Here is a 14,019-nt window from a genome sequence, read left to right as displayed (position 1 = left end):
AAAGTTCAAATCACAGCTTTCCTGAAATTGTCTGCAATCTACTGCTGATTCTCATCTGACTGGCGTGTTCTTGACATTGTACCATATGTTTTTTCCATGGCACAAATAGTTTAAGCAATCGGCATCAATATTAGCTCTGGAAGCGAAAGCTGTTGAACATCAGCTGATCAAATAGCAGCTGGTTAGGTAAACCCACCTTATGACAAACCCTGGGTTACATCACCATGAAAAAAACTGCGGACTGGAAGCCACAAAATGCAATATTACACCTTTATGTGGGAAAAGCCCCTCAGGGTAAAACATTAAGAGGTGCAGGTGAAAAGAAGACCAGCTACTATCCCCTCAGCTTCACGTGAACACGGTACGCACTTTGAACTTGAAGGAAGTATTGCTTCCTTTCGCCCCTTCCTCCATACCCCCCCCAGGCATGCTGTGGGGGCCCACCCCAACAAGAAGAGCTGCGTTTGGCACACGGTATGGCCAGACTGGAGCTCGCCAAACCCCAGGCCAGCCGCTCTTTACCTGGAAGAGCGAGTTGAGGCGGGAGACGCGGCTGGCGATGGGCTCCATGGGGCCGGGCTCTGCCGGCTGCCGGGCACCGCATTTAAACTTCAGCATCCCGTCAGCGCGGCTGCAAGAACGCAGCGCCGCGGCCCCGCCGCGCCCCTTCCCTCAGCGCCGGCCCCGCGTGCCCGGCCCCTTCCCGCCCTCGCCGCGCGCCCCAGGCCCCGGCCCCGTTTTCCCGCCGCCCCGGTTTGAACGGCGCCTAAGGGCGGGGCCTCGCCGCCGCCGCTGACGCGAGCCCGGCGCCCGCTCCTCGGCCAATGGCGGGGCCGCGGCCTCCCGTGAGGCGCTGCGGGAGCGGGCCCGAGGGGGTGGGGGCGATCCTGTCAGGGTGGGCCACTTGGCCCCTGTCTTAACGCTTTTTCTGTGTTTTTTTGTGGCAAATCTGCAAAAGCAGGTGGCTCCTTGTGAGCAGCTCGAGCTGGTGCAAGGACAGACTGGACGTCGCAGTTGGCAGCAGCAAACTGCCAGAGGGAAAATAAAACGTTTTCAGCAGCTTTACGTGTTATTTGGAGTGCATATTTCACCTTTATGCCTTTTTTTTTGGGTGTGTGTGTTCACCAGCCCTTTTCTTCATGTATAGGGTCATTAGCTTGCAAGTGAAATCATGGTGGGAATGCTCGAGCTTAGCACCCACTCCTGTGTGCCACCCATCCCAACGCCAAGCGCGCGCACCACGACCTTGTTCAACGCCTCAGTCACAGGGAGGGCAGCGCAGAACACAGGGATGTAGCGCTGATGCTATCCCGCAGTTACACAGGGTGCAGGATGCTGTTTCAAAGCACTGATTCTTGTTACACAGTGCCTTGGCAGGGGTTAAGCTGGTAACAGAAATCTAGGTGATAGGGTTCCTTAAAAATAACCGTCATGCTGTGGAGTGACATAAAACGACGTTTCGCTATCCAGCACTCATCTTAATTGTGCTAATAGCGGCTTGGCAGCTAGCTGATAACGTAATGCACTGGTGGAGTGATTACATTATGGCTTTATACAAATCACTTTTACCAATTTGTTCTTCTTTCTACCTCTTCCAGTCCACCTCTGGAACACTGACATATTTTTAGCATATTTCTTGTCTCAAAGTTTGGGTTCATTTCAAGTTATTAAACCTGAAAGAGTTTTTAAAATCTAATTTACTGTCCACCACCTGCACTGCCAATTTGCTTTTTGGATTCCACTCAGGACACTGTCATTGCCTATGTCTCATCCACAGCTGCAAAGCACAGGAGTGATCAGCTCTTAAAAAGAAGCAATAAAGAGCTACTTTTTCTTAAACCAGTCAATTTTCATGCTAGTTCGTTTTAGTAAAATACCACCTTGATAATTGGAACCCCATCTTGTCTCTGCCCTAGATTTTGGGCAAGTCTCAACTGTCTGCCTTCCAACCAAAGAGAACTTTAGGTTCCTCTGACTTTCCCCTTCTCCAGCCTACCTTTTCCACAAATGCCATTAGCCCCAGCTCTCGTAACTGCCAAAATCACTGTTAGATATCCACACCATTTCTAATGCCACTTGGGAAATTACCATATCTGTACAATAGTTTAGATCTAGAAGTGGGGGAAGCAACATAGCCGGGTTCTCCTTCTGACAGTTCATTTCCCTATTGTGTTCAAATAGCAAGCTGTGGCTGAGTCTCTTTTCATCGCTGTGGGGTGGTGTAGAACAGCCAATCCACAAACTGGATGAGGATATGGGTCATCAAATGTTTCATTTCATCCACATTAGACTGCCATACTTCCATAAGAAGAACACGACCTCTGGGTGTCCCACACAATAACCTGAATTTGTGTAACCAGCCAGCTGAGCTGATTAACAAGTCTGCCTCAGTTTGATAACTGGCCTCTCAACTGCCCAGCAGGTTCAACTAAAGTATGAAGTTGTTTGCTATGATTTTCATGTTAATAACTTAATTTTCCCTAATAAAGTTCTCCTTGTTTATGTACTGTTGAGTGTTTGCAAGAAAGGCAGCTGGCTGTTCAAAGCATTCTTTGGGACAGGTTCATTTTTCCTAATAATTCAGGTGAGGGCTCAAGGTAGATTGTTTCCCTTCAAGAAGGCCCTTAAATAAATACATTTGCTAGAAACAGCCATGATCACATAAGCAGCAGCAGATCACATACAGTTCTTTTCTTCTTTGTTGCTGTGTAAAAGACTCACATAAACAAGAATATCTACCTATGAAATGAAACAGCAGCAAAAAAAAATACAGCTGTACCAGAACTGTTATCAAAACATTAAGAAAAAAAGCTGAAGTGGCAGATGAAATAAGTTGAAGAGAGAAGCTGTACAATTTCAGCAATAAAACCTTAGTAACCATTCCTGATGTCTCAGGTGAAAAGTACATACCCTTTCAGAGAAATGATGTATTTCATTTTCCTTTAAATTGGTCACTTGAAGTCTTCAGAGTGAAAGTGATGATTCCTTCATAAGTCTGATTTTTTAATTGAGAGCAATCATAGTACACAATTTCTGTCTTCAGAACAGCCAAAGTATATATCACTTCTTGATCTTGGCAACTACTTCTGTGAATAACCTCACTTAACTTGAAGGATCATCAGCAGACCTGCAATTGTATAAAACAAGGGTTTACTTCCTGCTGTTAAATTAATAGGTCATTTAAAAGCTCAACAGAATGAATAGTTCTATGATTTTCCCTAAACAGATCCCAATATGGTGCTCAACATGTTTTGACATGTCACCATGCATTGATTTGGTTACCATCTGTTTGGTGCTTTTTTATTATTATTATTATAAAAGTAGGAGTTTCCCTTTATTGCCTTGGCCAAAATTCTCTGCCCTCATGCTGTTATATAGTGTGCCAAGGTGACTGTGTTCCAAAGATTTCTTGTCAGTGTTTGTAACATCCTTCAGGCTTGCTTGGGGTATAAGACACTAAAGAGGTATAAAAGCAAAAGATCAGGTATACAAGTATGCTAACTTTTCACCAAGAACCTGACGCTCATATTCTCACCCAAACTAACATAGCTTTATTTTAATGGGCAACAAGATGCCAAATCCCCCCCTCCACCCCAACAACATCTAGCTGGGAACCTCTGGATTTAAAGCAGCATCACTCTTAAATATCATCTCCAGAGCAGCTTCTGAGATTTACATATGGGTAGAAGGTAATAAAAAGGTTCATTTTATCACAGTTCTAAGAGCTGAGCATTACCAAAAAAAAACTATCATCTTTTGTCCTACCCTGGAAATCTCTTCAGTTCTGCTGTTTCAAATCTTAACACTACTCTGTCCATACAGACTGGTATCAGTTTGCAATCTAGGCTTCCAGAGTATGTGGACCCCAGAAACAAATCAGGTTCTTCAGTGGTTTTGTTGTTGTTGAATGTTATGGTTGGCATTAATCATAGCTAATCTATATGGATATGACTTTTTTAAAAAAATACATATTATCCCTTATTGGCTCTAGTCCTTTCTCTAATCCAACAGTACTTAAAAGATCCTGTAATAGACCAAGCTAACCCTGATCACAGCTGGGTGACCACTTTCTGCATCAAAATAAAGCTTTAAACTTGGCTGATTTGTGTTCTGGCTTAAACCTCTGACAATAAGTAGTTTTCACCTTTGATTATCAGGACTTAAGTAATCCTTAGATCCTAGGCACACTTTTTCAGCTTTGTTTTCCCGAACTATCACAAAATATCCAACTTAGCTGCAATAGTCATGCACACCTACATCGAATATACATCTTTGCAAAACATATATAGTGAAAAATAACAGTTAAGGAAGAGGTAAGTAACTTCCTTTTCAGAGAAAGAGGAAAGCAAAGAGAAATAATCACCAGGAAAACAATTATATTGTCTTTCCTCTGCAATATTTTTTTTTATCTCCTCCGCATAATTTTTGGAAAGAAAAGGAAAAAAAAGCACTGCAATCATTCTCCTAGGATAAGCAGAAAGGAAATGAAACTTTAAGAGACCTAAATGGTTGCTAGGTGTTTCTTCCCTAGACTTCCACTTGTGAGCTACATCTGATAATATTCAAGGTTACTTTGATTGAAATATTAAAGGTGGTTTTTGTTTGTATTAGCAATGTGCTTATGCATTATGTAAGTGCTTATTTTCAGTATTGTTTAATACAACGTTTTTATTTTCTTTACATTTGCACACCTAAAACCCATTCAAATAATGTTTTAAATAAACACAGTAGCTTTGCTATTAGTTACATGGTCATCATCTGTATGTTTTTTATTTTAAAAATGCAAACAGATACATGTGATGCTCTTCACACCCAATCCTAGGCTCTGAGGATTCCTCATTCCAGCTAACACAGTTCAGTGATTGTCCGCGTTCCCAAACTCTCCTAACATTTCAACCCTAGGCTGAATTTCTCTTTAAGCCAGAACATAATCTTGCTGGTTCTGGTGCAACCAAAATGAAACAGTAACTGAAGTGAGTCACTAACAATCCTTTTTTTTTTTTTTTTTTATCAGCAAACCAAGCATTTATAGAAGCTGCAGGCGAATCCCAGAATAAGGAATACTTGTGTCTTAGACTGGTGTGAATATTCCAAGCAATGCTGCCCAGCTGTTCTCTGCAGAACATGACCCCTACTCCAAAGTAATCAGGCTATAAGCAAACTGAATAATACATAGAGGTATAGTTTCTAAGGCATAAGAACTAAAATTCATGAGGCATTTCTTTACAGAGTAAAGTCTCTGTAGTGCTCTAAAAAGCAGCTTTCACTGCTAATACCCACCAAGCATGTCTGTGTCTCTTACTGATATCACTGTAACATTGGAGAGCCATACTAAATAATTAGAAGAGAAGAGCTGGTAGAAATTAAAGTTCTGATATCAATCACATAAACGAAAGATTTTTTTTCTTTTGTTGATAAAGTTTGGGTTAAGGCAATTGAAAGAAGCTGAGCTGAGAAAATGAGGTTATCTTCCTTTCTGAATGCTGTTCTACAGGTTTGCCACCTTAAGCACTCAGAAGCAATTTATACTGGAAAAATGTTCAGAATTTTCTGCCCTCTTGTTCATGAGCCTCACTCTCCTGGCTACAAGCTTCACTTCGGTCCCCTCCTTCTTATGAGGGGACACCATCTTACCTAACTTTGCAATTGCATTGATCACTGTATTTCCATTTGGTTGTTTCACCACAACTTAAACTCAAAACTATTGTTAGATTCTGGGGAGTCGCATCTCAAGGCTAAAGTATCACCTGTCCCTGTCCTTGCCTCCCGACTGATTTGCAGTATTACTTTGATTAGTTCCGTGGGAATCTCCCCAAATTACACCGGTTGTTCAGCCTTAGAATGTGCTTTACTTTTAGTGTTATATAACATTCAATGAGAAAACTCTCATGCTGAGTCTGATGTTGTCAAATTCTTTTTTTCCTTGATAATGAGACTATTAGTTCCAGCAAAGCTCCATTAAAGTACTTTATACCACTGATGCCTTAAAACTATAAAACTTGTCTCAGATTCATAGAAAAAGGAACAGCCTCTTGTATCCTATACCTATAAGGTAGTATAGTTGGGTCCCAATAATGAAGGTGGAAGAATACAGGAGATTCCCCCTGAGGTAAGCAAGAAAAAGAGACAGTGTGAAATGAGTGCATCTGGGAACATCAGAGGTGAAGGTGCCATTAACCACATGAAAATGAACCTTTTTTTTTCCCTCATAATTGTCTTCCACATTCTTTTTTCTTTTCCTTTTTTTTTTTTTATCCTAGAGCAACTACATCATTACTTACTGGAGAAATAATTTATTAATTTTTAGATACCGTGAGAAGCAAATGATTTCTTTTTTTCAGACCTCAACCTCAGGCTTCCTTTGTGCTATTACAGGAACACCCCTGATTTCACAAAAATTATTTTATAGAAAGCAATTTATTAAACCTCACGATCTGTCAAGACACATGAATATTGATGTGGTCACATTAACATTCCCTGCAGCAGCTGAAAACTAAATTTGTCATGACATAGTGGGAATTGCATGTTGCAGAGCAACAAGTGACAGGGGCTTAATTAAAGCAAAACTGACAAAGTATCTGAGCAATTACAGTAAACATTTTTTTATTTTAAATGTAGCTAAAGAACTACTTGCATGTTTTCAGTGAAGTGGAAAGGAAGGCAATATTGAACTCTTTCAGAAGATAAAACCTAGAACAGTACAGGTGCAGTTTGTCATCTGGAAATTGCATATGACAAAATACTCAATTATTCTGAAATCTAGATACAGTGATGGCCGTATCAAATTATATTTTGCCTAGATTCCCAAAGAAGAAACAAACTGAGATCTTTATAATGAAGATAAGAAAATCTGTGAGAGCACAATTAAAAGTGATTAATAGAATTTAATCTTCAATTGGTCCTAGGACAAATGAATTCTAGTGGTTTAAAGGAGGATTTTTTCCTTGCCCTAAATCAAGGAATCCACTAGAAAGACACCCTTTAGTTCATCACAGCAATCATTTGCTTGCTTGTGAGATGGTCCTCTGTTTCAGTGCCATTTGCTGTAATCCCATCCAGAAAGCTAGCACTCCCCACCCTCCTGTGGGCTGCAGAGCAGTGTGTATCCTGAAAGAATTTCTGATTCAATCCAGTCCATGTGCTATATTTGGAAACTGGAAATCTGACCACCATCAAGGGAAAGTGCCCCAAAAGATTAATTCTGTCTTAATATAAGTAGTAGGCTCTTCTTAGTTGCTCTCTATCCCTGAGATCAGCCAGAAACAGAGATGTGCCAGACACACATCTCTACATCCAATATTGATGAGTAGCAGAGCCATGCATACCCATAAATCTCTTTGGCTGACTTCCAGAAAGGTGGAAGAATGAATTAATTTAGGAGTTAGCTAGACGGCGTTGAAAGATACTCATATATCGCTATACCATTGTGATTTTAGGGAGAACAGGTCAAATTATTGTTTGGAGTTTTATGGAATAAAATAGGTTAATGTTGAACCTACACAACATAAAGTGGCAGGCAGCCAGCTGGGGAGGGGAGCATCACTAAATCAATTTTCTACTGGAGTGGAAAACATCCCCCTTTTTGAAACAGGGACATTTGTTAGATTGCTTGTTCAAGGTAGGTCCAGCTCAGTACCAGTCACACAGTACAGTTCATTCATTGTAAGTTCACTGTACCTATGCAGATGGGATCTGAAGACATGAAAGTAGAAAATCAGAGCATCACACATCAAAAGCTGGGAGGAGCCTGCTCACATCAAATCCACGCACTGGGACAATTGTTCCAGTTGTCTCTGATGTAGAAGTCGTTGTGAAGCATAAGGTGTTTTTCTGCAGCCCAGCGTCAGCTGACAGATGTGGCTACAACGTGCTTGATTAAGAGTCCCAGGATCTGTTATCTAAAAGCAAAATAGAATCATTCACTCGTACCTACAGTTTAGTAAAACAAATACTGTCAGACTGAAACATTAAAATTCAGTATTGAAATAAACAAAATAAATGTTAAAATTATGCAAGCTCTTTTAAAAATATCTTATTACTACCTGATGAATTAAGATATAACTGATGAATTAAGATATAGAGGTAGACTTGACTTATTCATATAAGTGAACGTGGAGAAATTATATCTTTTTTCTTTTGAAGATTTATTCAAAAAATTCCAGTAAACAATCTGTGCACAGTAGCCATACAGGCATGATGGCAGGCATGATTAAGGTAGGAAAGAACAATAGTAGCAATAGTTCAGAGTAAAAATAAAAGCATCAAATGGATTAAATGACAGCTTTAATGTAGAAGGACTTTTCCAGGTAAGACTAAGAGGAATTTAGATATGATTGCCTGTCTATTTTTTAATTTGGAATCACGATTTTGGTACTTTACAGATTTAAGATGTTCTTGCTCTGAGTGGGTGTGTTCATTCCTGTCTTGAAGAACTCAGCAATGGCAGCCTACATGTTACTTTATTTAATTCTTCTAGAATTACTTCTTTACTGTTTGCTTGGAGGCCAATAAATATTTTACAGTGACTATTGTGGAATTGTGATTTTTAAACAGTTTTTCCATGATAAGACTTGTGATGAATAAGTGATTAAGAGAGAGCAGTGACAAATAGCAAAGTAGCTTGATGTTCACGTAAGGACTGAATGACAATTTCTGGCTGTTCTGCAGGTCAAGCTGCTGTTCACCAGACCTGATGTGCTATTAGCCTGGCTCACACTTTAACATTTCCTTTGCTACCTGGAAGAAAAAGGCTACAAAACCAGTACATTCTTCCACAAATGGCAAAAACAACAAAAACAGAAACAAAAGACTGGGGAGGTTGTGACTGTGGGAGGTTGTAGCAATGGTCCAATGTTTATGGTCTTCCAAGAAATTGCACTTAGCCCTTTTTTGCCAAAGGGTGGATGCTAAAATACTAGTTTTGAAAGAAGAATGGAAACTCCACATAAAAGACTTTCTGTGGAATAAATGTTACCTGCAATAGAAAAGGGTTAGGGGCTACTTTTCTTTTATCCTGTGTTTGTAAAGGACTGCAGATGGATTTCCTTCCTAACGTTTTAAAAATCAATTTTTAATAAAAGCTGTTTTCATGCTTGTGTTTCAAATTCTTTTGTAATTGAATGAATCACTTAAGTACAAAGGTAGAATATGTTCTACCTTCCGCTCTTCCCAGCACTCAGCTATCCAGATTTCCTCAGTGCAATGAAAGTCTTGGACATTGATTCTCTCAAGTTTTAAAATGGAACAGAAGCAGCATTTACGAATTGTGCCAGTGGGTGAAAACAGCTAATAGCAATTACTTTCTTGGAAACAAAGGCAGAGGTGCAGACTTGCTGAGCCATTGTAAATAATACACTTCTTAAACCTTTCAAACATGAAACAGAAATCGGTTAGCTTTTCATATCAAACAATTATCAGAAAAAGCCTAATGGAGAACCTCAAAATGACAAATAGAAATGACAAAAAGGTCTACACTAATTGTTATTTGCTAACAAGTCTTCTAAATCAGACCACCAGCTCCCGCTTAGAATCCTCTAGAAGACAGCAGTAAAAGCAGTGGAGGAGGTTGGGTTCTGCGTCAACTCAGTCCACCATGAGAAGAGTAACAGGTATTTGGGGATAAAGATTTTACATTTTAGAGTACAAGATGCTGGAATAAAAGAGTGTTTGCATGCAGGCTGCATAGTTCGTTTCTTCTCTGTCCTCTGTATTCTCCTGGGTTTCATTCTGACGCCTTTCAGTACCCCAACATCAAAAGATGATACATTACCTAGTTCCTGTGAATAAGAACAGCTACTCCTCTGTTGAAAAGGGCTCTTAAATCCTATTGCTTCCTTTTTTTTTTTTTTTCATCCAAGCTGTCTTCAGTGACAAACTGAGCCGGAGGCACAGCCAGGGCGATGCTGGCAGTGGTGTTCAACAGCTCTCTAGAGTCTGCTAAAGGATGGCTATTCCTGAGCCAGTCTTCCCACCTTCTAGGTAGCTTCTTGGGGCAAAAATACCATCTAGACATTCAAAAATACACAACAAACAGGCTGACTCAGGATATTTATAAATTGTAAAAATGCAGGAACAAGCCTGCCTCACCACCATGTTGTCAACTGCCCAGCTGTGGTATGAGCAGGAGGACACACAACTCCCACAGCTTGAATCAGAAGTACTAACACATCAGAAAATGGCAACTGCTAAATAACATTTTTCTTTTCATCTCTGTCAAGTCTTGTAAAGTAGCCATTTCTGCCCAAGCTACATACTAATTGCACGTTGTTAGTAGATTGATGCTCTCTCACATCATCTGCATGGTGCTTCACGCCAAAACCACGAAACTGCAGGACTTCAATCATAAAGGAAAAAATAATCAATAAACCCAGGCAGCTTGTGACGCTTAGTGACAAATTTTCCCTGCCTGTATGGCTATATTTTAATTTAGACAAAAATAGCTAACACCACACTTGCATGCAAAAAGAAGTCATCTGCTACTTATCTAATGTGTAATTCAATAATTCCTATAATTGATCTTCATTGACAGTTTATGCAAGCTCACTCACCCACACTGCACATATTGTGCTTCCTGACATAATTCCCAACATAGACTATGATATTTCAACAGAAGAAGCTTGTTAAATCAGGTCAAACAAAATAAAGAATCGGAATCTGCTGCAAGTCCTTACAGTTGTCTGTCTTTTTGGTCCCCTCTGCCCCCACCTCCCAAAAAAAGAGAAAAAACAACTATCAGTAATTTTGTAACTGGTTAAAAATGCAAAACACAGTTTTGTTAAATGTTGATAGGTTTCAGAAGAAAACACATCCTCACTTTTTCCCTAGACACCAGATTATTATTGTTTATCAGACATAACTGCCAGTCTTTATTGTTTCCACATGGTTTCATTTTCCCTGGAAGTGCCATATATATTTTAACGATCTGCTGGATTAAAAGAATTCTAAATCAGTTTCCAGCTGATGCGATGCTATTTCTGAGATAGGCCAACAACAGACATTTTCTCTCATACAAAGCAACGCAAAATTATGGCATTGATAATGGGTCTTCAGGTGTCTGAAAGAGTGATACCTAATTTCAGAGGAACACAAACAATAGAGCCAGTTCCACTTACAGCAATTGTAAATAAAGAGGAATGCAATGTTTCTGTTTTATAAACACAAAAAGAAATAGCCAGCATTGTCCAGCCATTTCAAATGACTGTTTCTCTCCAAAGGACTGAGATACAGAAAGAGTTTAACTGACTAACAACTGATGCATACAGCTAATGGCAGCAGAAAGCCAGGGGAAGGTGATTAGCAGCATACCAATAAGCCAAACACAAACGGCTGGAAAACCATTTCCAGGGCATATGCTAGGACAGGGGAACCCCTGGTTTAATTTTCTGAAATAAAAAGGAAACTTCAGCTTTTTAAACAAAGAATTATTTGAAGCTCAGAGACAGACGCTTTTCCAAAGATTCTGCTACTACATATTCTCTTGCCAACCCCAAGACCTAATTTTATAGCACCTGAGCAAATGATTCCCATAAATAACCTCTTTCACCCACAAGCCTTTCCCCCATCATCCGGGGGTGGTCTTTTAGGCTAATTTACCTACTGTGCCACTGAATGATTTTCCAATTTCTGATAGCTATAGCACTTCAGGCTGGTTATGTTACACCTTATTGAGCAGGTAAGTCATCAGGAGAAAAAGGGAAGCAACCAAGGATGACGTGTGCGCAGAGGCAATAAAAATCACAGGAGCCTGCTCTTACCGTCCATGCCCACAGCAAGTTTCGAGGGAGGTTTCTGCACAGGAGAGGGATGTTGATATGCTCAAAAGATTGATACAGTATTTCATGAGCTCTTCAGACCTCTAATTTTATACGGAAACATCTTTTCCCCACAGAGTAACTTCTGAAACACCAAACAAACAAAAATACTTCAAGGATAAACCTACATATGCTTGTGTTATTTGTATATAGGCAACTCTTTTGGAATAAAAAATGGAGTAAAACTGACACAGCATGTATCTTACCTATTGCTGATACTGAGTAGCATAAAATTGACCCAAGGAATAGCAAGGAGCCAGCAAGGGGAAGCTCTGGGTCAGACTGTGCAGCATAGGCAAGTCATACAGCCTCTTAGGGTAGGATTGTTCAAAGAATGCTTTGGGAAGTAGTTGCTTCCCTCCCTTTTGGCCATGGCTGAGATTTCTTCACTTAAATGTAAAATTTGGGAAATAATGTTTTATAATCTCTGCAATGTCCTTGAATCAAAGCAGCAAGGGAAAATATAAAAATGAATGAAATTCTTCATATAAGGCTACATCTGACACTTAAAAACCATAAAAGAGGATGATTAATGTAGGCTAAATTTGCATTAAACTAAGATTTTCTTTTAATAGTAAAATGTTCCTGGAAGAAACCAGATATCCAAATATGTGAGAGAGAATGCAGACTAGCCCCCATCACTGAAATAATGCACATAAAAAGACTTGTGAAGCCTCTTCTCCTCCTGCCCCACAAGTTTGATTTCGTATGGTTCAGAAGATCTTGTCAGGCAAAGGGCTGGAAGCTTTATAAAATGACCCAATCTCCAGGGGAGAGGTGAACCACAGTCCAAAGCACCACAAAGCGCAATCAGCTAAACTGGGCTCTGATGGAGAACCTGAATTGCTGTAGATTTTTATCATAGTCTTGGCACGTAAGTTGAAAGGCTGTCAAATGAGCAAAACATGCCCGTGACCCTTTTATAACAGCATGTCAAAGTGTTCATCAATCCCAATGAATAATATTTGGCTTCATGTTTGTCACATCTCTCATTGGCCATGTTGCAGGTCACACTGCTGTCGCACACCCTGTGGGAGAAGTGGGCTGCGAACTCAGACCGAGGATGCACCACATGTTCAGAAATGTCATTTCCACTAAGACTGAGCTCACCCAGCCTCTGCAGACAGGCAAAATTTAAAAATCAGAAACAAGAATGGAAGATACTCTATTAAGGTAACATTCGTATCTGAATTTCACCCCCATATAGCTCATGTGTGGGTGAATATTAGATTTAAGCAGTTAACTAAATGCTGAATATATTAGCAATAAATATGGTCTATGCACTTCCTAAAATGTCTAGGAATATGTGAAGCAATATATGGGAAAGGTAGGGCATAAAGACAAAGGAAACTTTTAATCTTCAGGTTTATTTTTAGGTCATATTATATTGAATGAAGGTTTGCCTTTTCCACAGAACACCCACCCATGCAACAGAGCAGAGATTCATCAGCCCAGAGTATCACAGCTTTCTTCATGGTGTTGCTTTTTTCACATAATGTAGTTAGTTAATTAGATCTCCTCTGATCAATCATTGAATTACTGCTTCAAAAGGCATTATGATATGATGAGAGTGCCTCGCAGCAGTTTAACACTTTGATTTTTCTGTCCTAACACATTTACAGCTAGTGTGAACTAGGTCTTCCCAGCAGGAATAAAGAAATACTCTTTTTTTAAATTACAAGCATGATTTATCTCACAACTTAAAAACTGACCAGTAAATTACTGTAATATGGTTTCATTCTCTCCTCTTCTCCTTCCTTGTATCTAAGTCTAATCCCTTTCATGTTTTCCATGTGTCTTATGTTTTGATCTCAAGCTCTGTGGAGCTGCAACCTTCTCTCTCACGCTCATGTTCTATTCAGTTCTTTTAATACCATCACCATAACACATCTGTGACTTCAGCTGTGCTGTAGTATTTCCTTCCTTGGTCCTCAGGAGTCTGTCTCAAGAATCAAAGAAGTACAGTCATTGCAGGAAGACACTATCAGGGTCTCTGTTGTTTTCCTCTTGCAATTTGACTCCTGAAGAGAAATCGTGATCTAAGGGTTAAGACTAAGTCACAACTTCAGCATGAGAGCTGTGCATGACCTGGCATTTGGGACTTTTGGCTAATGTTGGCCTTCATCCCTCTGTGAAATGGGAACAGCAATTACAGCACAGTGTTTCCCCAAGACCTGCTTCATTTTAGTTTCAGTGAAGAGCTTTGGAC

At 39.9% G+C, this 14,019-nt stretch overlaps 1 protein-coding gene across 21 annotated transcripts in view; it reads right to left on the bottom strand.

Moving 5' to 3' along the window:
* The window catches only part of CIT (citron rho-interacting serine/threonine kinase), a 120,748-nt gene that overhangs the window by 70,868 nt on the left and 35,861 nt on the right, over positions 1-14,019 (bottom strand). For 12 of the 21 annotated variants that reach the window (XM_066978905.1, XM_048063835.2, XM_066978895.1 and 9 more), the window contains exons 3-6: positions 13,523-13,831; positions 11,754-11,895; positions 7,678-7,898; positions 523-3,127 (exon numbers count right to left, since the gene is read on the bottom strand). In XM_066978905.1, the coding sequence (XP_066835006.1) occupies positions 523-618 (96 nt within the window). In that variant the 5' untranslated portion in view covers positions 619-3,127; positions 7,678-7,898; positions 11,754-11,895; positions 13,523-13,831. Of the gene's footprint in view, positions 1-522; positions 3,128-7,677; positions 7,899-9,769; positions 10,005-11,753; positions 11,896-13,522; positions 13,832-14,019 lie in introns of all 21 variants that reach the window. The other 9 variants (XM_066978898.1, XM_048063834.2, XM_066978900.1 and 6 more) reach the window with 6 other exon arrangements.

This window comes from Anser cygnoides, chromosome 17 (genome assembly GCF_040182565.1).
Source record: "Anser cygnoides isolate HZ-2024a breed goose chromosome 17, Taihu_goose_T2T_genome, whole genome shotgun sequence".
Classification (NCBI taxonomy): Eukaryota; Metazoa; Chordata; class Aves; order Anseriformes; family Anatidae; genus Anser; species Anser cygnoides.
The sequence above is the reverse complement of the archived record's forward strand: the minus strand, read 5'-3'. Positions and strand labels throughout refer to the sequence as shown.